Source organism: Aotus nancymaae, unplaced genomic scaffold (assembly GCF_030222135.1).
Source record: "Aotus nancymaae isolate 86718 unplaced genomic scaffold, 86718_ANA_hifiasm-v0.15.2.pri h1tg000092l, whole genome shotgun sequence".
Lineage (NCBI taxonomy): Eukaryota > Metazoa > Chordata > Mammalia > Primates > Aotidae > Aotus > Aotus nancymaae.
The window spans coordinates 10,338,286-10,362,012 of NW_026988507.1; the positions used below are offsets into that span (position 1 = coordinate 10,338,286).

A 23,727-nucleotide genomic window follows, 5' to 3' on the forward strand; every position below is an offset into this window, starting at 1 on the left:
AATTTAGGGAAAGGTGGTGTTAACTAAAATAGAAATGTCATGAGGGGCACTAGTAAAGTAATACTTATGCTATGCATATACCACATGCCAGGCAGTATGCTAAGCACTGAGTATGCAGATGTTCTATGCTTATGCAAACGGAAATATTTAATGTTTCCAACAGCCCATGATACAGTCCTTTCCCTGATTTTACAGATTGGGAAACCAGACCATGCCAGTGCCCACTAAACTCAAGGTTTTGTAAATGTACTGGTTATTTTGTTCATAGCTTTTATCTCTGACATTATGTCTGACACATGAAAATGTTCATTATATAAGTTTTGGAATGAATATAGCTAGTAAGTGGCAAAGTCACGATTTGAACTCAGAGCAGCCTCATGCTCCCTCCTGGAGAAGTCATTTCATCGTAGTTACACTGCATTTGAGCCATGGCTGGATGTAGCTGTTCATAGTAACTCTGCTATTTTAGGTATTTAAGTACCTAAATTCCATCAGTGGAACTTGGAAGAAAGATCAAGGCCATAATAAACTATTGAGGACCATCCACATGGAAATTATATAGTCCTAAAATTAGATTAGATGATTATGAGAGAGGGTATAGGTTCCAAAATAGAACCTTAGAGGACACCTATATTTAGAGGTTGAGAAGAGGAAGAGGCACTGTAAAAAGAAATGAATACATATAGGTCAGAGAGCTAAAAAGGAGATACGGATATAAAAGCAAAGAGGGAAGAGAAGGAAGAAGAGTTGTCAGCAAATACCAAGCACCACAGAGTGATCAAAGAGCATCAAGATTAAGACAAGAAACCTGAATTTGGGGATTAGGAGATAATTGATTACTTTTGTGTGAACATAGCCAGGAAAAGAGACCATGTAAGAGTTAGCCAGCATCTGGGAGGGTGGAAGAGTTAGGCTGTGAAAGGAGGAGTATGTGGTCAGGAAAAACTCATGAGTATAAACTTCTGGTATTTCAGGAGAGCTAGTTGTAGGAATATGAGAGGGGTTGAACATTGTGTATTGTAGACCGAAGGGAAGGCTCAAGTAGGAAGAAACTAAACAGGGCAGGAAAAGAAGAGATATCGATGGAATGTGATCCAAGAGGGGGCAGAAGAATGAGATGCAAGACCACTGATAAGAAGGGCAGTCCTTAGGGCGAGACACATGTACCCCTGGAGGGAGGAAGGAAGCCTACCTACAATATTTTGTCAAAAGCTTTTTTTTCCTCAAATATCGAGAAAAATACAGAAAAGTAGAAGTTGATAGAGAAAAATTAATGTTTAAATTAATGATCCTTAGTTCCTTAAAAGGAATTCCAATTGTTAAAAATATCTGTTCTTCAGATTCAAATGTATCAAGTCCTCCAAAGCATCTCGATTCCTAATTATATTTTATTTTTCTCAACTAAAATTGATAAATTTTCTCAAAAAAAGGAGGTAAGTTCATCTACATAGGAAACAAAAGGAAAGGTTTCAGGACTATAAGATGGTAAGAAATATTTTAATTAATTGAGTCAATAGTTAACAGAAGTTTACTCAATGTCTAAGATAAACAGATAATTCAGTAGAGAAGACAATAAAGGATAAAATAAGCATCATTAGAGAACCAACTGAGATGAAATGGCATAAACTTTTAATAGAGCCCAACAGCATGGTTTCATAACACTGGTCAGTTTCTGAGAAGTGGTTGTTGAAAGAAGTTAATAATGCCACACCAGGTTGAGAACTCAAATGGTGAAAATGGCAGGAAAAAAAAAAAGGAGAATGGATTCTAGAGGCCAGTGAAGACAGTATATACCTCATTATATTGTGCTTCCCATCACTGCACTTCATAGACATTGCATTTTGTTTTACAAACTGAAGTTTTCTGGCAGCCCTGCATCAAGCCAGTCTACTGGCAACATTTTTCCAACAGTATATGCTCGTTTAGTGTCTTTGTGTCATGTTTTGGTAACTCTCACATTATTTCATACTTTTTCATTATTACATCTGTTACGATGATCAGTATTCTTTAATGTTACTATAATAATTGTTGTGGGGCATCACAAACAGCACCTGTATATAAGACGTCAAACTTAATTATAAATGTTGTGTGTGTTCTGATCATGGCACCAACCAGCCATTTCCTTTTTTGTCTCCCTCTTCTGGGGCCTCTCTATTCCCTAAGATACTACAGTTAATAACTCTATGATGGCCTCTAAGTGTTCAATTGATAGGAATAGTAGCATGACTCTCACTTTAAATTAAAAGCTAGAAATGATTAGGCTTACTAAGGAAGGCATATTGAAAGCTGAGATAGGCTGAAAGCTAGGCCTCTTGCACCAAATAGCCAAACTGTGGCTACAAAAGAAAAATTCTTAAAGGATATTAAAAGTGCTACGCCAGTGAACACACAAATGATAAGAAAATGCAACAGCCTTATTGCTGATATGAAGAAAGTTTGAGTGGTCTGGATAGATGATCAAACCAGCCACAAAATTCCCTTAAGCACAAGCCTAATCTAGAATACGTCTCCAATTCCATGTAATTCTGTGAAGACTGAGAGAGATGAGGAAGCTGCAGAAGAAAAGTTTGAGTCTAGCAAAGGTTGATTCACGAGGGTTAAGGGAGGAAGCTGTCTTTACTTCGCACCTTGTTGCAAGGTGAGGCAGCAAGTGCTGATGGAGAAGTGGTATCAAGTTTTCCAGAACATCTAGCTAAGATAACTGATAAAGGTGGTGTATTAGTCTGTTCTCACACTGCTATAAAGAACTGCCTGAGACTGGGTAGGTTATAAGGGAAAGAGGTTTAATTGACTCATGGTTCCACAGGGCTGGGAAGTCTCAGGAAACTTACAATCATGGAGGAAGGGGAAGCAAACATGTCCTCTTCACATGGTGGCAGGAAAAAGAAGTGTCAAGTAAAAAGGGGAAAAGCCCCTTATAAAACCATCAGATCTCATGAGAACTCACTCACTATCAGAACAGCATAAGGGTAACCACTCCCATGATTCGTTGGATTTCTCCCACAACATTCTCCAAGATAATGTTATTGTTATTGGAGATTATGGGAACTACAATTCAAGATGAGATTTGGGTGGGACATAGCCAAATCGTATCAGGTGGCTATACTAAACAACAGATTTTTCAGTGGAGATGAAAACACCTTCTGTTGGAGGAAGATATCATCCAGGACTCTCACAGCTAGAGAGGAGAAGTCAATGCCTAGCTTCAAAGGACAGGCTGGCTCTCTTGTTAGGATATAATGCAGCTGGTGACTTTTAAGGTGAAGCCAATGCTTATTTGCCACTCTAAAAATCCTAGAGCCCTTAAGACAGGCTAAATCTGTTCAACCTGTGCTCTAAAAACGAAACAACAAAGCCTAAATGACAGCACTTATGTTTACAGCATAGTTTAGTGAATATTTTAAGCCACTGTGGAGACCTGCTCAGAAAAAAAACAAAAGATTCCTTTCAAAATATTACTGCTGATTGACACTGGTCACTCAGGAGGTCTGATGGAGATGTACAAGGAGATGAATGTTGTTTTTATACCTGCTAACACAGCATCCATTCTGCAGCCCATGGATCAAGCAGTCACTTTGACTTTCAAGTCTTATTATTTAAGAAATGCATTTTCTAAAGCCATAGCTCCCATAGTGATTCCTCAGATGGATCTAGACCAAGTAAAGTGAAAATTTTCTGGAAAGGCTTCACTATTCTGGATGCCCACATTCATGATTCATGGGAGGAGGTCAAAATACCAAATGAACAGTTTGGAAGTTTGCAAGAAGTTGATTCCAACCTTCATGGATGACTTTAAGTGGCTGAAGACTTTAGCGGAGAAAGTAACTTCAGATACAGTGGAAAACAGCGAGAGAACTATTATAGAAGTGGAACTGGAAGATGTGACTAAATTGCTGCAATCTCATGAAAAAACTTGAACAGATAAGGAGTTGTTTCTTAAGGAGAAACAAAGAAAGTAGTTCTGAGATGGAATCTACTCCTGATGAAAGTGCTATGGACATTGTTGAAATGGTATCAAAGGATTTAGAGTATCACATGAACTTAGTTGACAAAGCAGTAGCAGAGTTTGAGAGGATTGACTCCAATTTTGAAAGAAGTTCTCTGTGTAAAATGCTATCAAACATCATTGCATGCTACAGAGAAATCGTTAGTGAAGGGAAAAAGTCAATTTGGCAAACTTCCTTGTTGTCTTATTTTGAGAAATTGCCACCCCAGCCTTCAGCAACTACTACCCTAATCAGTCAGTAGCCCTCAACATTGTGGCAAGACCCACCACCAAAAAGATGACTCATGGAAGGTGCAGATGATCATTAGCATTTTTTAGCAATAAAATATTTTAAAATTAAAGTTTATACATTTTTAGACAGTGTTATTGAACATGTAATAGACTACGCTTTTGTGGAAACATAACTTTTATATGCACTAGGAAACCAAAAAATTTCTGTGACTCACTTTATTGCAGTGGTCTGGAACTGACCTGGCGGTATCTCCAAGTTATGCCTATATTTCCATGTTATAAGCTGAGCAATAAGGTAAATGAATACTGAGAGGAGTTTATAATCCAAAGGCAGATCTGGGTGTAGCAGAGATTATCAAAAATGAGCAAATAAACAAAGCAGTGCTTGTAATCAGAAAAGGAAGGATGGAAGTCTGAAGTAAAATAGTTCCAAATCAAGCGAACTGTAAACCGCTCTCTGTAGTGTTGGAGATTACATAAGGAATTAGACAAATGCATTATATGGAGCACAGAAAACCACACACCACATGTTCTCACTTCTAAGTGGGAGCTGAACAACGAGAACACATGGACACAGAGAAGGGTACAATGCACACTAGGGCCTGGAGGGGCTGGGAGGAGGGACAGCATCAGGATAAATAGCTAATGCACATGGGGCTTAATACCTAGGCGATGGGTTGATAGATGCACCAAAACACCACGGTAAGCATTTACCTATGTAACAAACCTGCAGGTCCTGCACATGTATCCTGGAACTTAAATTTAATTTTTTTAAAAATGAGGCCAATGAATTAAATATAAATGAATGTGGCAAGAGATGGAAGGAGGAGGACTGAGCAGGCACCCAAATCATCAAGAGAGGTAGAATGTTATGATGAGTTGATAAATACTATAACAATAGGGCTTGGATGACAAGGTTCAAAGTTAGAGGTTGAAGGAGACAGAACAATAGTCTAAATTGACAATAGGGGATAGGAATGTTTTTGAGGCTGGTAATATCTTCAGGGGCAATTAAGGTAAAGAATTGGAAGTTCAACTTCAGAATTAATCAAACTTTAGGATGCTTTGCTTTACTATGGATTAAGAAGGCAAGGTCATCAGGGAGTGACTGGTATCGAAGCAAGGACACAGACCTGGAAGGGAGAGGGCTATCTGGAATCAGAATCAGTTGCTCCTCTCATCCATCCCATCACCCTTTACAGGTTACCCTTCTAATTCTTAAAATAGTCTACAAAGTGTTATCCCCATTTTATCTGATGAAAAATATCTGGCTCTAAAATTTGAATCTTGTCCTGATTGCAAATTCTACTACAACATACTGACTCTCAGTGGTACTGAAGTGTTACTGCAGCTTCCAGGGACTAACTAGAAATCATGTCTAATTTATGGGAAATGATTATAAAACATAGTGTCTTTCTTTGTTTTGCTCTTGAATTAGCTTTAAAATTCCTATGTGAGCTTGCAGATCTAATACTGCATATTCAGTTCCTATTTCTTTTAAGAAAAACATTTTGGACCCTTTAAGACATTAAGGAATTTCCAAATACATAAATATGATCATATTGAATTTCTGCAACTGTAGCCTAAAACATTAATACTTATATTGCATTATTTTTCAGGTGTGAAAATGAAACAAAGTTCAAAACAGAAGACATATTTTGGGCTTACAATTTCTGCCCTACGCCATACTCCTGGACTGCACTTCTGGGCCTTATTTTATATCTTGTTTTCTTTGCACCTGGTAAACAAAGGCTTTGTTATTACTGTTGCATTAATTGAATTGCCTCTTTTTAGAGTAGAGAAACTATAATTTTTCAAATATCTTACATGCTATTTTACTAAAGTTTTTAATGTTTTATTTCTCAGGAATGGGACCAATGCCTTGGACTGTGAATTCTGAAATATATCCCCTTTGGGCAAGAAGTACAGGAAATGCATGTTCATCTGGAATAAACTGGATTTTCAATGTTCTGGTTTCACTAACATTTTTACACACAGCAGAGTATCTTACATACTATGGTAAGAGAATATTTTTTCCAACATAATTTTGTTTTTATTTTTATTACTCTATTTTTAGATATACTATAATATCATTTGTGATTGAGAGTATGTGGTTATGTTTTGCTGTTGGAAGTATCTCCATGTGGCTTTCTCATTTTCCAAAGGCCTTGAAAATGTGTCTGGGAAAGAAAAGAGGGATTCCCCTATGCTAAACAGCATTGCTTCTTGTCCCACAGTGCTTAGGGCTGTCTCCCAACTCAGACATCTCCCAGCTATCTCCCCAGGTGGAATTCTTTACAGCATAGCTTGTAGTTTCACTGAAACCTAAAAAACACAAAATTGTAAAAAAGATGTAGGCAGGGAGTCCAGGGCCAATGAGATACCCTGCGACAGGGATAGCGTCAAGTCCAAGAGCAGAATCTGAGGAGGGCTGAAAGTAGCTTCCCCAGACACTTAACAATATTCTGTGCTGTGGCCATACCTTCCACGGTATCACCTGTGCTGCTCAGGCCAATGCATATGCATTTCGGTGTCCTCTGAGACCAGCACTTACCACTTGCGAAAGTATAAATATGACAGAACTGTTCAAATGCAAATGTGTGGAGACCATAATTCAAAATAAAAAACAATAGTGCTTAGTGGCTGAGTCAGGAAAATACTTTGGGGAGCTACTTGAAATCCACTTTTACTAAAGTGAAAAGACTGCTTTTTAGAAAAAATTTCTGCATTGATCACATGACTTTATAGGTTGCAATAGGATTATTCGTAGTGTGAGGTTTCTTTCTACTCTCCTTCTAAGTCCCTGTGGTAGAGGTGGAATGCCTGTTGCTTAGACCATTCTCCCAGAAGCCCTTCTCTGATCTCCCCACAGTCTCACTTTATTCTGTGATCCGGGCACTTATCAGCCCTCGTTGCAAGAACAGGTTTGTCTGCCCCCAGCTCCCTCTACTACAGGGAAGTTTACTACATAAATCTCTGGAGGGCCAGGACTGCGCCTTGTTCATTGTTACATTCCCGGTTCCTTCCACCTGATAAGCACTGAAAAGTATTTGTCAAATGAATAAATACATCGTTTTTTTTTATTATTATACTTTCAGTTCTGGGGTCCATGTATATGCAAAACGTGCAGGTTTGTTACATAGGTATACACGTGCCATGGTGGTTTGCTGCATCCATCACTCCATCAACTACATTAGGTATTTATCCTAGTGCTATGCCTTCCCTAGTCACTTACCCCATGACGGGCCCCAGTGTGTGATGTTCCCTTCCCTGTGTCCATGTGTTCTCATTGTTCAACACCCACCTATGAGAACTTGTGGTGTTTGGTTTTCTATTCTTGTGTCAGTTTGCTGAGAATGATGGTTTTCAGCTTCATCCATGTCCCTGCAAAGGACATGAACTCATCCTTTTTTATGGCTGCATAGTATTCCATGGTGTATATGTTCCACATTTTCTTTATCCAGTCTATCACTGATGGACATCTGGGTTGGTTTCAAGTGTCTGTTATTGTGAACAGTGTCACAGTAAACCAATGTGTTCATATGTCTTTATAATAGAATGATTTATACTCCTTTGGGTATATACCTAGTAATGGGAGTGCTGGGTCAAATGGTATTTCTGGTTCTCAATCCTTCAGGAATTGCCACACTGTCTTCCACAATGGTTGAACTAATTTACACTCCCACCAACAGTGTAAAAGTGTTCCTATTTCTCTACATTCTCTCCAGCATCTGTTGTCTCCTGATTTTTTAATGATCACCATTTTAATTGGTGTGAGATGGTATCTCAATGTGGTTTTGATTTGCATTTCTCTAATGACCAGTGATGATGAGCTTTTTTTCAAAGGTTTGTTGGCTGCATAAATGTCTTCTTTTGAGAAGTATCTGTTCATGTCCTTCACCCACTTTTTGATGTGGTTGTTTTTTTCCTGTAAGTTTGTTTATATTCTTTGTAGATTCTAGATATTAGCCCTTTGTCGGATCGGTAGATTGCAAAAATTTTTTCCTATTCTGTTGGTTGCCTGTTGACTCTAATGATAGTTTCTTTTTCTGTGCAGAAGCCCTTGAGTTTAATTAGATACCAATTGTCTATTTTGGCTTTTGTTGCCATTGCTTTTGGTGTTTTAGTCATGAAGTCCTTGCCCATGCCTATGTCCTGAATGGTTTTGCCTAGGTTTTCTTCTAGGGTTTTTATGGTGTTAGGTCTTATGTTTAAATCTTTAATCAATTTTGAATTAATTTTTGTTTAAGGTGTAAGGAAGGGATCCAGTTTCAGCTTTCTGCATATGGTTAGCCAGTTTTCCCAACACCATTTATTAAATAGCGAATCCTTTCCCCATTGATTGTTTTTGTCATGTATGTCAAAGATCAGATGGTTGTAGATGTGTGGCATTATTTCTGAGGCCTCTGTTCTGTTCCATTGGTCTGTATCTCTGTCTTGGTACCAGTACCATGCTGTTTTGATTGCTGTAGCCTTCTCGTATAGTTTGAAGTCAGGTAGCGTGATGATTCCAGCTCTTTTTGCTTAAGATTGTCTTGGTTTGGTGGGCTCTTTTTTGGTTCCATATGGAGTTTAAGGTGTTTTCCAATTCTGTGAAGAAAATCAGTGGTAGCTTGATGGGGATAGCATTGAATCTATAAATTACTTTGGGCAGTATGGCCATTTTCATGATATTTATTCTTCATATCCATGAGTATGGAATGTTTTTCCATCTGTTTGTGACCTCTCTTATTTTCTTGAACAGCAGTTTGTAGTTCTCCTTGAAGAGGTCCTTCACATACCTTGTTAGTTGTATTCCTAGATATTTTATTCTCTTTTTAGCAATTGTGAATGGGACTTCACTCATGATTTGGCTGTTATTGGTATATAGAAATGCTTGTGATTTTTGCATACAGATTTTGTATCCTGAGACTTCGCTGAAGTTGCTTATCAGTTTAAGGAGATTTTGGGCTGAGACAGTGGGGTCTTCTAAATATATAGTCATGTCATCCGCAAATAGAGACAATTTGACTTCCTCTTTTCCTAACTGAATACCCTTTTTCTTGCCCAATTCCCCTGGCCAGAACTTCCAATACTATGTTGAATAAGAGTGATGAGAGAGGGCATCCTTATCTTGTGACTGTTTTCAAAGGGAATGCTTCTAGCTGTTGCTTATTTAGTATGATATTGGCTGCAGGTTTGTCATAAATAGCTTACTATTTTGAGATACGTTCCATTGATACCTAGTTTATTGAGAGTTTTTCACATAAAGGGCTGTTGAATTTTGTTGAAGGCCTTCTCTGCGTCTATTGAGATAATCATGTGGTTTTTCTCTTTGGTTCTGTTTATGTGGTGAATTATGTTTATGGATTTGCATATGTTGAACCAGCCTTGCATCCCAGGATGAAGCTGACTTGATCATGATGGATAAGCTTTTTGATGTGCTGTTGGATTTGGCTGCCCAGTATTTTATTGAGGATTTTTGCATTTCAGGCCAAGCCTGAAATTTTCCTTTTAAGGTGTGTCTCTGCCAGGTTTTGGTATGAGGATGATGTAGTTCTCATAAAATGAGTTAAGGAGGATTCCCTCTTTTTGTATTGTTTGGAATAGTTTCAGAAGGAATGGTACTAGCTCCTCATTGTACCTCTGGTAGAATTCGGCTGTGAACCCTTCTGGTCCTGGACTTTTTTTGGTTGGTAGGCTATTAATTCCTGCCTCAATTTCAGGCCTTGTTATTGGTCTATTCAGGGATTCAACTTCTTCTTGGTTTAGTGATAGGAGGGTGGAAATGTCCAGGAATTTAGCCATTTCTTCTAAACTTACTGGTTTATTTGCACAGAGGTGTTTGTAGTAATCTCTGATGGTAGTTTGTATTTCTGTAGAATCGGTGGTGATATCCCATTTATCATTTTTTATTAAATCTATTTGATTCTTTTCTCTTCTTCATTAGTCTGGCTAGTGGTCTATTTTGTTGATCTTTTCAGAACACCAGCTCCTGAATTTAGGGTTTTTGTGTCTCCTTCTCCTTCAGTTCTGCTCTGATCTTAGTTATTTCTTGTCTTCTGCTAGCTTTTGAATTTGTTTGATCTTGCCCCTTTAGTTCTTTTAATCATGACATTAGGGTGTCGATTTTAGATCTTTCCTATTTTCTCTTGTGGGCATTTAGTAGTATAAATTTCCCTCTAGATCTTGCATCTGGATAAATTTTTGTAGATGAATGTTGAATATGATGAAACATTATAAAAATCTATTCCTTGTCTCTTCTAAACATGCTGAATTGGTATTTGCTTTTGGTTATTAGTATTTATCTAATGATTTTATTATGTTCATAAAACTCTTCTCTCTCCTAATCACCACTTAGAACATTTGAAAATACTTATTTTCTTGAAAAGGAAATGCACTTGCATTTTAAACTGGATATATGTTTAGTATATTCAGCTGGACCCCATTTGGCAATTAAAATTTTTCTATAAATTCATGAACTTATCTTCATGACATAACAAATATGAGCACAATAAGTATTTCCTTCTGTTTACTGATTCTTCAGAACACTTAAATATTTGAAGACCTAAATATATGCTGGCATCCTGAGAAAGCGTTCTTCATAGAAAGGCATAGACCAAATAATAAAAGTCTACATGATTATATTATACTTTTGACAGCGAAGCTCCTCTTTCTTGAATTTATCCTTACAGAGAAACATGATGCAACAGTAATGAAATTTAAATAGGGCATAAGCAGAATTCTTTCAAAAACAAGCCGTTGAAAGCATTTTGCTTTAGCTTCTCTCATGTCAGAGCACTGGTCCATTTGGTCTAGTACTCTCTAGTAGTAGAAAAATAGTTCCGTTCAGGCTAGTTTTTCCCCTTTTTGCATGTCATTTTAATCTACATGTTATTGATTTATGTAAGTTATGCATTTATGTTCCTGATTTAATACATACACATCCTAATAGTGTATTTCTGTGGAAATAGCTGTGTCTTCTTTGCTGCCTCCTTTTTTTAAACTGTTTCATAGATCTCAAAATTTGATTCCTTCCTCAGCCATATTGCTTATAAGTCTTCTTTATGCCCACATTCAATAATGTTTATTACTAAAAAGTATTATTGAAATATCACCAATATGCCATTTTACATATGGCACATGTGGCTAAAGAGATCCCTTGGAGGGCATTATATCAAAGCTTCTCTTTTGAGGTACTACTGAAATTCAATCAAACATGACCTTTGAGTCCTCAATTTCTGTAATTCAGTTAAAGGGTAGTTTTAATCTGGAACTTAATTTAGGGCCCTAATAAGATTTATTTCCTTAGAATAAAGGTGAGGAATATCCACATTGTTCAGTAGTCCTGATGGACTTCTTACAGACATTTTTCTTTTCATTTTCATTCCAAGGGAGGAATAAATGGGAAACTGAGTTACATGATTGATTTGACCATGACGTGGAACAGGTCACAGTCTCCCAGGTCATACCACACTCCTACGTGAATTAACCACAGGTCTTACCATTGGAATCCACACTGACTAGGCAGTTTTGGCATTTGCCTGCTTTGGATTCCTGAGATTTTATAAAAGAACCTTGTATTTTAATAGGAATTCCTTGATATTATTCAGCTTTGGGAATCTAGGTCACAAGTAAGAATCTGTAATCAACTTTAGGAATCTTCCTAATCCAACTAATGCTTTTAACTATAGGAGTTTAGCACTGACAGATTTGATTTGTTACTTCTAATTATGCTAAATTGTGAAAGATAATGATAAAGACAAAATGTATACTATTATATTTATAAAGCCAAACTGAGTTTGCTGTTACAGATTTTGTAGTTTAGAAGCCTAGCTTAGTCTAAAATATTTTACCATCTGCACTTATTTTTTCTGTATCTTCATAATTACCATCCAGTCTGTGTCCCTCCCTGCTAAAGATTCCATTGCTTTTCCTACTTTCACAGCCTTGCTTATCTGTGCTCAGAATATAGCACTTCATCTCCTTTCATTTTTTTTGTGTGTCAAAATTCCCCCCATTCTCCAAGAGGCAGCTTATCAATTTATTAATGTGGCTTATACCTTATCATCCTTTTTGTGAACACATCCCAATTTGTTAGTCACACTAATCTCATTCTGTCTCTTTTTAGCAACTCTTCCTTTCCTGGTCATTTAGTAGAATTTAACAATCTGGCCATCACATTTTTGAGTAACCAATATTTAGAATTCTAGTGGGCAAGGAAACATACATTATTTCTATTCTGACAGTTGAGCAAAGCAAGAATTATTTTCCCTATTGCACAGATCAGGAAACAGAGTTCAAGAGAATTTAAGAAAGTTTGTCCAAGGATTCAGCCTGGGTCATTATGTGAAATTCAGGCCCACATTCTCCACAGAGCCACGTAGCCTTTCTCTCACTGTATCACTCAGCCAGACATTCCAGATGACCCAGTATTATTTTCTCATTGTTTTCTCAAGGTAAAAATATATAACCTTGTTATATTTAATGTGAACCAAACTAAAATGAAAGGAACTATATTACTCAGTTATCATGCTGGTATAAAGAACTGCCCGAGACTGGGTAATTTATAAAGGAAAGAGGTTTTTAACTGACTCACAGTTCCACGTGGCTGGGGAGGCCTCAGGAAACTTACCTACAGTCATGGCAGAAGTGGAAGCAAACACATCCTTCTTCACATGATGGCAGGAAGAAGTGCCAAGCAAAATGGGAAAAGCTTCTTATTAAACCATCAGATTTCATGGAGTCAGTCACTATCACAAGAACAGCAAGGATGTAACTGCCCCGAAGATTCAATTATCTCCCACCAGCTCCCTCCCATGACACATGGAAATTATGGGAGCTACAATTCAAGATCAGGTTTGGGTGGGGACACAGCCAAACCATATTATTCCTCCCCTGTCCCCTCCCAAATCTCATTTCCTCACATTTCAAAACATAGTCATGCCTTTCCAACAGTCCCCCGAAAGTCTTAGCTCATTCCAGCATTAACCCAAAAGTCCAAGTCCAAAGCCTCATCTGAGACAAAGCAAGTCCCTTCCACCTATGAGCCTATAGAATCAAAAGCAAGTTAGTTACTTCCTAGGTACAATGAAGGTACAGGCATTGCATAAATATACCTTTTCCAAATGAGAGAAATTGGCCAAAACAAAGGGGCTACAGACCTCAGGCAAGTTCAGAATGCAGTGGGGTAGTCAAATCTTAAGCTCTTAAATGATCACATTTGACTCTGTCTCACATCCACATCACACTGTTGCAAGAGATAGGTTCTCCCAGCCTTCGGCAGCCCTGCTCCTGTGGCTTTGCAGGGTACATCCCCCTTCCCAGCTGCTTTCATGGGCTGGCATTGTCTGTGGCTTTTCCAGGAGCATGGTGCAAGCTCTCAGTGACTCTACCATTCTGGAGTCTGGAAGACGGTGGCCCTTTCCTCACAGTTCCACTAGGCTGTACCCCAGTGGGGACTCTGTGTGGGGGCTCCCACCCCACATTTCCTTTCCATACTGCCCTAGTAGAGGTTCTCCATGAGGGTTCCACCCCTATAGCAAACTTCTGCCTGGGCATACAGGCATTCCCATACATCCTCTGAAATCTAGGTTGAGATTCCCAAACCTCAATTCTTAACTTCTGTGTACTTGCGGGCTCAACACCATATGGAAGCTGCCTAAGCTTGGGGGTTTGCACCCTCTGAAGCATTGGCCTGAGCTGTACTTTGGCCCCTTTTAGCTATGGCTAGAGCAGCTGGGATGCACAGTACTGAGTCCCTAGGCCGCACACAGCAGGGAACCCTTGGACCCTGGACCCTAGCCCATGAAACCATTTTTCCCTCATAGGCTTCCAAAGCCTGTGATGGGAGGGGCTGTCACAAGGTCTGACTTGACCTAGAGACATTTTTCCCATTGTTTTGGTGATTATCATTTGGCTCCTTGTTACTTACGCAAATTTCTGCAGCAGGCTTGAACTTTTCCCCAGAAAATGGGTTCTTCTTTTCCAATACATTGTCAGGCTGCAAATTTTCCAAACTTTTCTGCTCTGCTTCCTCTTGAACATTTTGCCACTTATAAATTTCTTCCACCAGATACCCGAAGCCATCTCTCTCAAGCTCAAAAAGTTCCAGAGATCTCCAGGGCAGAGGTAAAATACCATCTGTTTGCTGAACCATAACAAGAGTCACGTTTGCTCCAGTTTCCAAGCTCCTCATTTCCATCTGAGATCACTTCAGCCTAGGCTTTATTGTCCATATCACTATCAGCATTTTGGTCAAAACCATTCAACAAGTCCCTAGGAAGTTCCAAACTTTCCCACATTTTCTTTTCTTCTTGGAAGAAGAAAAAAAAGAAAAGAAAGAAAGAAAAAAAAACTTTTCCACATTTTCTTATCTTCTTCTGAGCCTTCCAAACTGTTCCAGTCTCTGCCTGTTATCCATTTCCAAAGTCGCTTCCACATTTTCGGGCATCTTTATAGCAATACCCCCACTCTCTGTGATACCAATTTACTGTATTAATCTGTTCTCACACTGCCATACAGAAATGCCCGAGTCTGGATAATTTATAAAGGAAAGAGGTTTAATTGCCTCACAGTTCCGCATAGCTTGGGAGGGCTAAGGAAACGAAATTATGGTGGAAGCGGAAGCAAACACATCCTTATTCACGTAACGGCAGGAAGGAGATGTGCTAAGCAAAAGGGGAAATTCTTCTTATAAAACCATTAGATCTCATGAGAACTCACTATCACAAGAACAATTCAAGATGAGATTTGGGTGAGGACACAGCCCATCATATCAAGAGCCTTACATTTGTAAACAGCGTTGTATTGCTATTAAGCAAAGAGTAATTGATTTATACAAGTCCAGTTCCTTAAAGAATAATATGGCTCTGACAAACTGTATCTTTAGTTAACTTTTTCATGGTTTTCTTAATGTCTCACAATTTACCTCTGCTTCTTTTCTATTTTGTCATGGCTCTGAAATCCACACAGCAGATTCTGGGTTGGGTGGCCGATTCAGCAGCATTTTTCCTCCATAGTTTTTCTTGAGCCTTCTCAAGACATGTTTCAGTGGATATTCTGAAATCAGTTTCTTAAGAAAGTATTCTTAATATGTCCTTAACTTTGAGGATTCAGCAAAACTGAGGAAATTATTCAGTTCTTTAAATTGTATGTTTATTCAGCTTACAGCTTGACTTTGGAATATGTCTGTGTGTTGTCTAGTTTAGCCCTTTATTTCAGATCTGCTACCCAATGCTATTCCATCTGTCAGTCAATAAGGGCACATTCATTCTCTAAACCCACAATGCGTCAGGCACTGGGAACCAAAGACAAAGAAGCCATATACTCTGCCCTCACGGATACTACCTTTGCCACAGAAACAGAAGGGCAGGTCTCTCTTTCAAGTATCTCTTAACTGTCTCTCCTATACATGTTCCTGATTTTGGCTGTAAGAATTATAGAATCATAAATTGCCAACACTTAAATAGGAGCTGAGAAACCCTCTTATTTTACTTAATGAGTCAACAGAGGCCCAGAGAAGAGGTTAAATGACTATCCAGAAGTCACATGGCCAACATTTAAACTCAGACCTTCCTACTCACAATCTGATATCCTTTCTCCAGCCAATTGTCACATTAGTCTTTCATCTTACTTCCTCCATCTCATAAACATGATGGTCTCGACTGAAGGCCTAAAATAAGACAGGGGATCCATTATACTTAGTTGTTTTCCACCATCAAAATTACAAGTATAGTTTCTTATATTTAAATTGAGAATTCAAAGAATTCAATGTGTGTGTGTATGTGTGTGTGTGTGTGTGTGTGTGTGTGTGTGTGTCTGTCTGTTTTGGTAGAGACAGGGTTTCACCATCTTGGCTAGGCTGGTCAGAATTCAATTATTTTAAAAGTCCATCTTGGAAATGTGTAGAGAATATAAACAAGTCATACAATCATATATCTCATCCATCTAGCTTGCTATCATGACCCTTAGAAAACAAACTAGCTAATAGATATGTATTTCTGGCTGTGCTGCATTGACATGCATAATCTTACAGCAAAACAAAATTTCTGACTTCGTGGAGTTTACATTTTAGTGGAGGGAAACAAAAAACAAATTAGTAAGCATCAGAGTATATCAGATGATGATACGTGCTATGGAGAAAAAAATGGACTGTCAAGGTCCAAGAAAAGGAACAAGAAGACCAGTTAGAAAACTGTTGAAATAGTGCAGATGAGAGACGATGGCCCTTAGACCACAGTTACCAATGGAAGTGGTGAAAAGTGGCCATCTTTGGATTATATTTTGAAGGTAGAACCAACGGGATCTCCTAACAGATTGGATGTTAGTCATGAGAGTAAGGTAAAAATTAAAGACATGAGAAACTGGAATGATGGAGTATTCCACTGAGGCATTCATTCTGCAATGTCATCATTGTACTTCGTTCTGGAAACACAAGATGAATAAGAAAGGAACTTCTTCTGACCTCAGAATGCCTCTAGTGTAATACACAAGGCAAGCACACATGTGTGTACATAATTATAATACTTCTTGATTGTTATTTTAGGGGTCTCAACAACATGCTGTGATAGCACATGGAAGAGAGTAATTCCCTCTAATCAGGGAAGTGAGGAAGGGCATCAAAGCCAAACTTACAGCTGAACTCAGTCTGTTACCCCAGATGTAAGTTAGAAATTCAATTATTCTTGACTTTCTGAACTTGAGTTTAGAAAGATACATTGCGTCATATTCACAAGGTTGGAACAACTGGAGTAAACCAGGCTCGTAGTAATTTTTTTAGTCCTGTTTCTTACTGTGGTTATGCATGACTAACCAGAAAAAAAAGTCAAAATCAAGTACTCTTTCCAACTTAAGTCTCTCTCTATATATTCATATTCACGTATCTATTATTTTCCATTGCAGGAGCCTTCTTCCTCTATGCTGGATTTGCTGCTGTGGGACTCATTTTCATCTATGGCTGTCTTCCTGAGACCAAAGGCAAAAAACTAGAGGAAATTGAATCACTCTTTGACAACAGGCTATGTACATGTGGCACTTCAGATTCTGATGAAGGGAGATATATTGAATATATTCGGGTAAAGGGAAGTAACTATCATCTTTCTGACAATGATGCTTCTGATGTGGAATAATTTTCAGCTGCTCATATATTTAGTTATTTAAACAAACTTGGGGAGAAGAACAGCAATTGGTGACCTCACTGCCCTGCTTCTAATCTGGTTCTTTCCACAGTCTAGTTTTGATTCACTTTATATTCTAGAATACCTGATTAGGAGGAAGATACAACCATGATGACCTTTTTTTTCACAAGGAATATTTAAAAAAAATATTTACAGAGATTTTAATCTAATACTTCTTAAGCAAATGTGTGTATTGCCTTCCTGAAATAGTCTAAAATGAATATTGTACCCAGTGACTTCAGTGGTATCCTTTTTTCCTAAGACCATTTATAATTATTAGTGGCAAATAGAGTCAGTGCTAATCTTGTCAAATTATATATGCATAATATATTTATAAAGGATTCTGGGAGATGGTCCAAGGGTGTTCTATGTCAAAAGATGGTCTATTGGCCCTCAATTTTCCTACAGAGAATAGTGGCTTGTCTCTGATCAGCTGTTACAAACTAAATTCCATTTATGCTTTTATCAACAAATTCCAAAGTGCCTCCTACAAGGGCACAGCTGTCCCTATCTCCTTTGGATTCCACATTTCTGTTTCTCTCCAATTCAGATATTAGGAGTTCTTCAGAGACTGACTCTGCACACTAGCTTTTGAACATTATGAAAAGATAATCTGTTAGGGGTTATTTTCATAGGTTTTTTTTTTTTTTTTTTTTTTTTTTTGCATCAGTGATAAGGCATACATTTGCACAGACAAGCTAGCAAGTTTTGAGAAGTATCTTTTATGGTCGGAAAGTAACAGAAAAAGTTTCTATGGGTCCCAAATTGGTTAGTCACTAGGTATGCAATTATAAATGCAAAATAGTGCCGGATCTTTAACTGTATATCAGGGTCAGTTTTTGTTCATGCCCAAATGACTACACCTTCCTCACTGGCCCTGGAGTCCTACTATTTTGTGCCTTCATTTGTGTTACATATATAGCTGCAAGCAAATTATTTTTCCCCTTTCTTTTATTCAAACAATAATTTTCAAAGCAAAAAAGAGGAAAGAAATCACTGGCAGAAATAATCCTGCTGTTATTGGTGTTTGTTTAATAAAAATATTGAGACTTTTTTTCTTAACTTGTTATTAACTCTTCCTAAGGGAACTGTCACATATTATTATTTAATTGTACTTGTCTTTTTTTGTTTTACTTTAAGAGCATAAACTCGTTTTTATTTTGCACACTTTTCTCACTTCCCTGAGAATGTACCAGAAAAAAACAAGGATACATAGATTTGTCTCTATGTTTTTCTTATTCTTCATTTAGTTTTTCCTTCTTGTCTAAAAATTGAGATTTCCTATTTATTGGAACAGATTATTGGTTCTAATATAGCATGTCTATAAGAAATGCAGACTTAACTATATTTCTACAATGCCTTTCCAAAGTATTCATTGGTTTTTTATGGTAATTCATCACTAAACTCTTAATTTTTGCTTTTCTATTAATATAGTATGTACAGAATTACTTGATCACAAAAGTACTTGATAGTTCCAAGAAAAATATGAATGAGTCTTCTGTGGCCAGTTAGGAATACATCAGTTTGATGCATCTAATAAGGTACTGTATTTGGAGAGAAAAGGTGGCTATCTCCATATTCTGCCAGTCTCCAAGATATTCTATTCTTTTAACATTTGGCTTCTTCCTGTCACAGTTATCAAGCTGAGAATACAGCCAAGGAAGTTCATTCTCTAAGTCACCAGAGGTATAATATGTGCTTAAACGGTCACCTTAGTGGCCTAAAAATTCTTTAACCAAAAACAAAAAAGTTTTCTCTCTTTGGTCATTTCATATAATAAAAAAATTTAATATTTTAGAGAGGTTATTGCCTTGAATTAGGTGCTTTAACAATTGATTTCCAAGGGAATATTAGCATTGATTTTTTTCCTCAGAAAAGCAGATATGATTTAATAGGGAAAATTATTATTCTATTGATATTTCTTATAAGAAATTTCTCATATTTTACACAGGTAAATTGAAGTGAAAATGAGCTACTATGTGGTACAATCAAAATACAGGAGAAAAAATATTTAGACCAATAAAGTGCAGTCTAAAAATTTTATTTTTTGGACTTATCAAAATAATTGCCTCAATTCTTCTCTTTATTGTATACATAGCCTTAATTATATACTTACAACTCAGCTGGGCTGATGCACAGTAATTTATTAAAGGAGAAATTGGACTTTTGTTATTTCCTAAAGCAGAACATGGCATGTTCTCCCTGCTATAAGAAAACAATGTTTTCAACTTTATAACCATAAATGCACATATAATAACAGGGAAAATTAGCCACAGTTCTCCCCTACTCGCCTGAGCCCCTTCTTTAAAGGACTATTTGTTATTTATATAGTGTTAAAGATAATATTCCTTATCTTTAAAGTATAAGATAGAGAGGCACAGTATAAGAATTATTTATAACTAACTTTTTAGAAACAAATAACTACTTGAAAAGGAAACTTATACAATTAGGGTATTATTTTTAGATTTGGTGAACATTTATAGTATATTAAAAATTAAATGTTTAAATTTTGCAGATTTTTTTGTATTAGGCACCTTTTAATTCCCTGCATATTCGGCTACCACTATCAACTTGGAAACATTCCATTTGAAGTATCATCAAATATATATTTTGTAGGACAATTTATATAGGATGTGATTTGACCTACCATATTAAAACAGACACAGATTACATACGCTTTCAACAAAAATTATAGATTTCCTTTGAAACGTGCTGCAGATTTGATAGAGGTATATTATGTTTTAGGAAAATATAATGAAGATGGTCCAAATCCCTACTGAGGCTTAGCTGGATGGCTGATCTGCACTAGACTGAAGAGGATGTATCATTTTGTCTGCAGATAAACACATAGGGCTGAATATAATGTCAGAAGGATTTGCCATTAATAATTTTCTTCAATGTAAACATTCCTAATAATTTTGATTGAGATTGTTGCTCCTAATTTAATCATTTCCCAAAACATGATTTTTTTAAATATATATGTAAAATACTTAAAAAATAATAAAAGGTAATATGTCCATTTTAAATTTTGTTCCCAGTCATATGCAGTGGTTTCCTGATAGAAAATATTGAGAATTTTTCTGTATTCTGAGAATACTGAGTATTTTTTCAGAATTTAATTTTACCACTGAACCTGATTTTAGCACATAAGAGTCTAAATATTAAGTTGTTCATTCTAAAAGGGGAAATCAGTAAAAAGGAATTTATGAAATTTTTACTATAATTTTAATATCTGTTATACAGGGGAAGAACGATCAGGAAAAATATAAGCTGGCAACTTACCCTTTTGCTTTTCAACAATAAAATAATACTGAAAATCTATTATGATAACTCACAGATCCAGAAGTTGGTGGAAATGGAAGAATGTTTTAGAAAACACTATCCATATGTTTATCTAAGAAAAAGTCTCACAATTTAGTGACACTAGTACAATTCATAAAATACTGTAATACAGTAGAGAGAGTTGGAATGTTATTTTGGTTTTATTTCATCACAATTATAAAAAATTGAGTTTTTTTATAATCATACTTTTTTACCATATTCAAAGTTAAAAATGTTCAAATTATAATAAGTACCTAACAACTGACTTTTATTCACTTGTGACAAGTTTTCAGTTACCAAATTAAGACCTTTTCAGTATCTATGAGTAAAAGAAATAGATGATTATATCAGACCAGTAGCAGAGAATTTATAATATATGTGCTTTATATAGCAAAATGCATTAAACTATGGATAAAATTTACAGCTCATATGTAGCTGCTGCCAATAAGAAAGCTCAGAATTGTTCTCTGGATTAATTTTACATCCTGTTTTCTGTCACTTTTGCCAGTCTTCTTAGCTTTGTGTACAATAATGTTAAACCAATTTGATGAAATGGTTCAGGTTGTAGCAGTCTACAAATTGTCGGTACATTTAGCTCTTCTAGGTGAGCAATATTGCTGCTATTTTTCTAGAAATAGCAATCATCATTTAAAAATGCCAAATAGCTAACTGCTATCAACTCTTTCTTGTATATTGTTTCTTTGAAGAAGGAAGTTTTTGTGTGCCAATAATCATCAAAGAGGTGTTTTATAAGAATGTTGATGTTCAGAATTTCATGAAAGTATTTTATCCCTATAATTTGCTTGTGAGTGTAAAACAATTTATGTAAATCTTTACTTTATATGTACAAAATATATAGTCTGTTGTACTTGAGTAATTTGGTCTATGGAATTTTTAAAAACCTTCATTTAGCAGTAATATTCACATTTTTATTTTAGTTCATGTCGTCTTTGATTTTGTTATGTCAGTATAAATGAGAAAAAGAAGTGGATCATGCAGCTAATGAGTAACCATTTTGTAAAGTTTCAGCAAACTTAACATTATTCCATCACATTTAAAGGTTAAAAAAGAAGAGACAACTGTAGCCAAAGTAGAAATTTATATTCTACACGTCTAAACTGTTTCCTAGCAGCTTTTGGACTATATATTACTTGATGTTAAAGTATCTTTATTTGTAATAAATGTTCAAATTTCTATTTAGAAGCTCCGATGTACACCTAGATTAAATCAAATCACAGTTTTATGCTTTTAAAATATATGTCTTTCAAACTGTGTATTTTAATTTCTGAGTGCATGTTATATAGTATTTAATACTTCAGATGTCTTGGCAAATTCAATATAAATATTTATTCCCACAAGTGATATATGAGATATCTCTTAAAAATTATGAATATGTACTATCTCCTTCAAAGTCATCCTAGCCTATGCTGTATCAAAAGTATTGTATATTTTATGGAGATTAAGTGATATATACATGTAAATGTTTTTTAAGTTATTTTATTGAAGTTCAATCTTTACATAAAATTAAAATCTTTTTTTAAAAAAAGTGTCAGTGCCAGAACTGTAAATGAAAATAATCAAATAAAAGTTAAAATAATTCATTACTCATTAACTTCCCCTGCACTTATTTATTTTTTAAATTATCTTCCTTGGATCCAGGTTAGATAAGTTAAAGCATCTACAAAGACAGTCTACTTCTATATATTCATGCAGTCCTACTCATTTTAATATTTTATTTATTTTGATTATGGGTAAGATTAATCATCTTTAAAAAATATTTTATAATACCTAAAAATTTTTCTAAAGAATTATTCTAAATAGTGAATGTAAAACTGTGAAACGCGGTACTTAGGAACCCTTGAAGTAATAATTCTGGTTATTGTGAGAACCAGATGTTGACGTGAACCATTAAGTTGTGCTGTCAAAAATTATCTTTGGTTGTTGTTTTGTAAGTGAAAATGAAAACTGTGCTGGAAGACCAGTTGACAGTTCCTTTTGGGACTCTGTTGCTCTCCCTTACCATTCTGCCTCAGGCATAGCTATAATTAGCAAATGTACACTTGTTTGATATTGGCAGTCTCTAGACACATCTCCATAGTTAGTTGTGTGTCTTCCGAAGCCTCTCTTAGAAATAGCCCAAGGAGATCTTCTAGAATACTCTAGACCTACTGTCACTCAAAGGCTTACAGTAAAGTTACATTTAACCAAGGTTCTTAATGTCAGCAGGTAAGGCAAAAATCCAAGTCAAATGACCCTTGAAAATCCCACAAATTACCTATCAATTGTCCATTCACCTGAGTAATGGACACCTGAATAGTGCAGTACATGTCAGTATCAGTGGGCAGAAAAACCCTCATTTAATTGTCTAATCCTGTGGGGTAAACACTGTCATACCTTTTCCAGGTATTAAAACTTAAGTTCAAAACATTTTTGTCAATTGCCCAAGATCATACTAGAAAGTTATACAAAACTCTTCTTTGCAGTGACTCACCAAAAGTCTTCCTCTCTATGTGCTCCTTTGGAACATCATATTTTCAGACCTAGGAAAATAAATTTAAAACAAAAGAAATTGTGGAATTCTTGCATTATAACGTAAAAGAATACATAGAAAATTGGATTCCTCATTTTTAACCTGGATTACAGGAAGAAATCCTAAAAATCTTCATTTACAGACTCTTGTCAAATATGAGGCAATACAATGCATTGTCTAAGAGGTCAGACTGAATTCAAATCATCTATATTTGAATGCCAGCTTTTCAATTTACTACCTAGTACCATAAATTACTGAACTACTCTTATGCCTCACTTTCATTGTCTATAAAATGAGATGTGCTTACCATCTACGTCACATGTGCATTGTGAGGGTTATCAATGAATCATGTAAAGCAAGTAGAGCAGTAACATATAGTAAGGACTGGATAACTGTTGGCTTTTGGTTTCATCATCCGTATCCTATCCCTGATGATACTAAGGTCACAACGTTCAAAGCACAGGCACTTTGCTGATAAAGTC

At 36.3% G+C, this 23,727-nt stretch overlaps 1 protein-coding gene and 1 long non-coding RNA gene across 2 annotated transcripts in view; one reads left to right on the forward strand and one right to left on the reverse strand.

Moving 5' to 3' along the window:
• The window catches only part of SLC2A13 (solute carrier family 2 member 13), a 361,442-nt gene extending 339,115 nt beyond the window's left edge, over positions 1-22,327 (forward strand). Inside the window, exons 8-10 of the mRNA XM_021673777.2 lie at positions 5,857-5,978; positions 6,104-6,256; positions 17,120-22,327. Of these exons, the coding sequence (XP_021529452.2) occupies positions 5,857-5,978; positions 6,104-6,256; positions 17,120-17,346 (502 nt within the window). The 3' untranslated portion in view covers positions 17,347-22,327. The remainder of the gene's footprint in view (positions 1-5,856; positions 5,979-6,103; positions 6,257-17,119) is intronic.
• The window catches only part of LOC135271820 (uncharacterized), a 30,722-nt gene extending 7,237 nt beyond the window's left edge, over positions 1-23,485 (reverse strand). Inside the window, exons 1-3 of the long non-coding RNA XR_010339955.1 lie at positions 23,207-23,485; positions 15,802-15,890; positions 12,852-12,969 (exon numbers count right to left, since the gene is read on the reverse strand). This is a non-coding gene — a long non-coding RNA (uncharacterized LOC135271820). The remainder of the gene's footprint in view (positions 1-12,851; positions 12,970-15,801; positions 15,891-23,206) is intronic.
• Between the last annotated feature and the right edge of the window lie 242 nt (positions 23,486-23,727).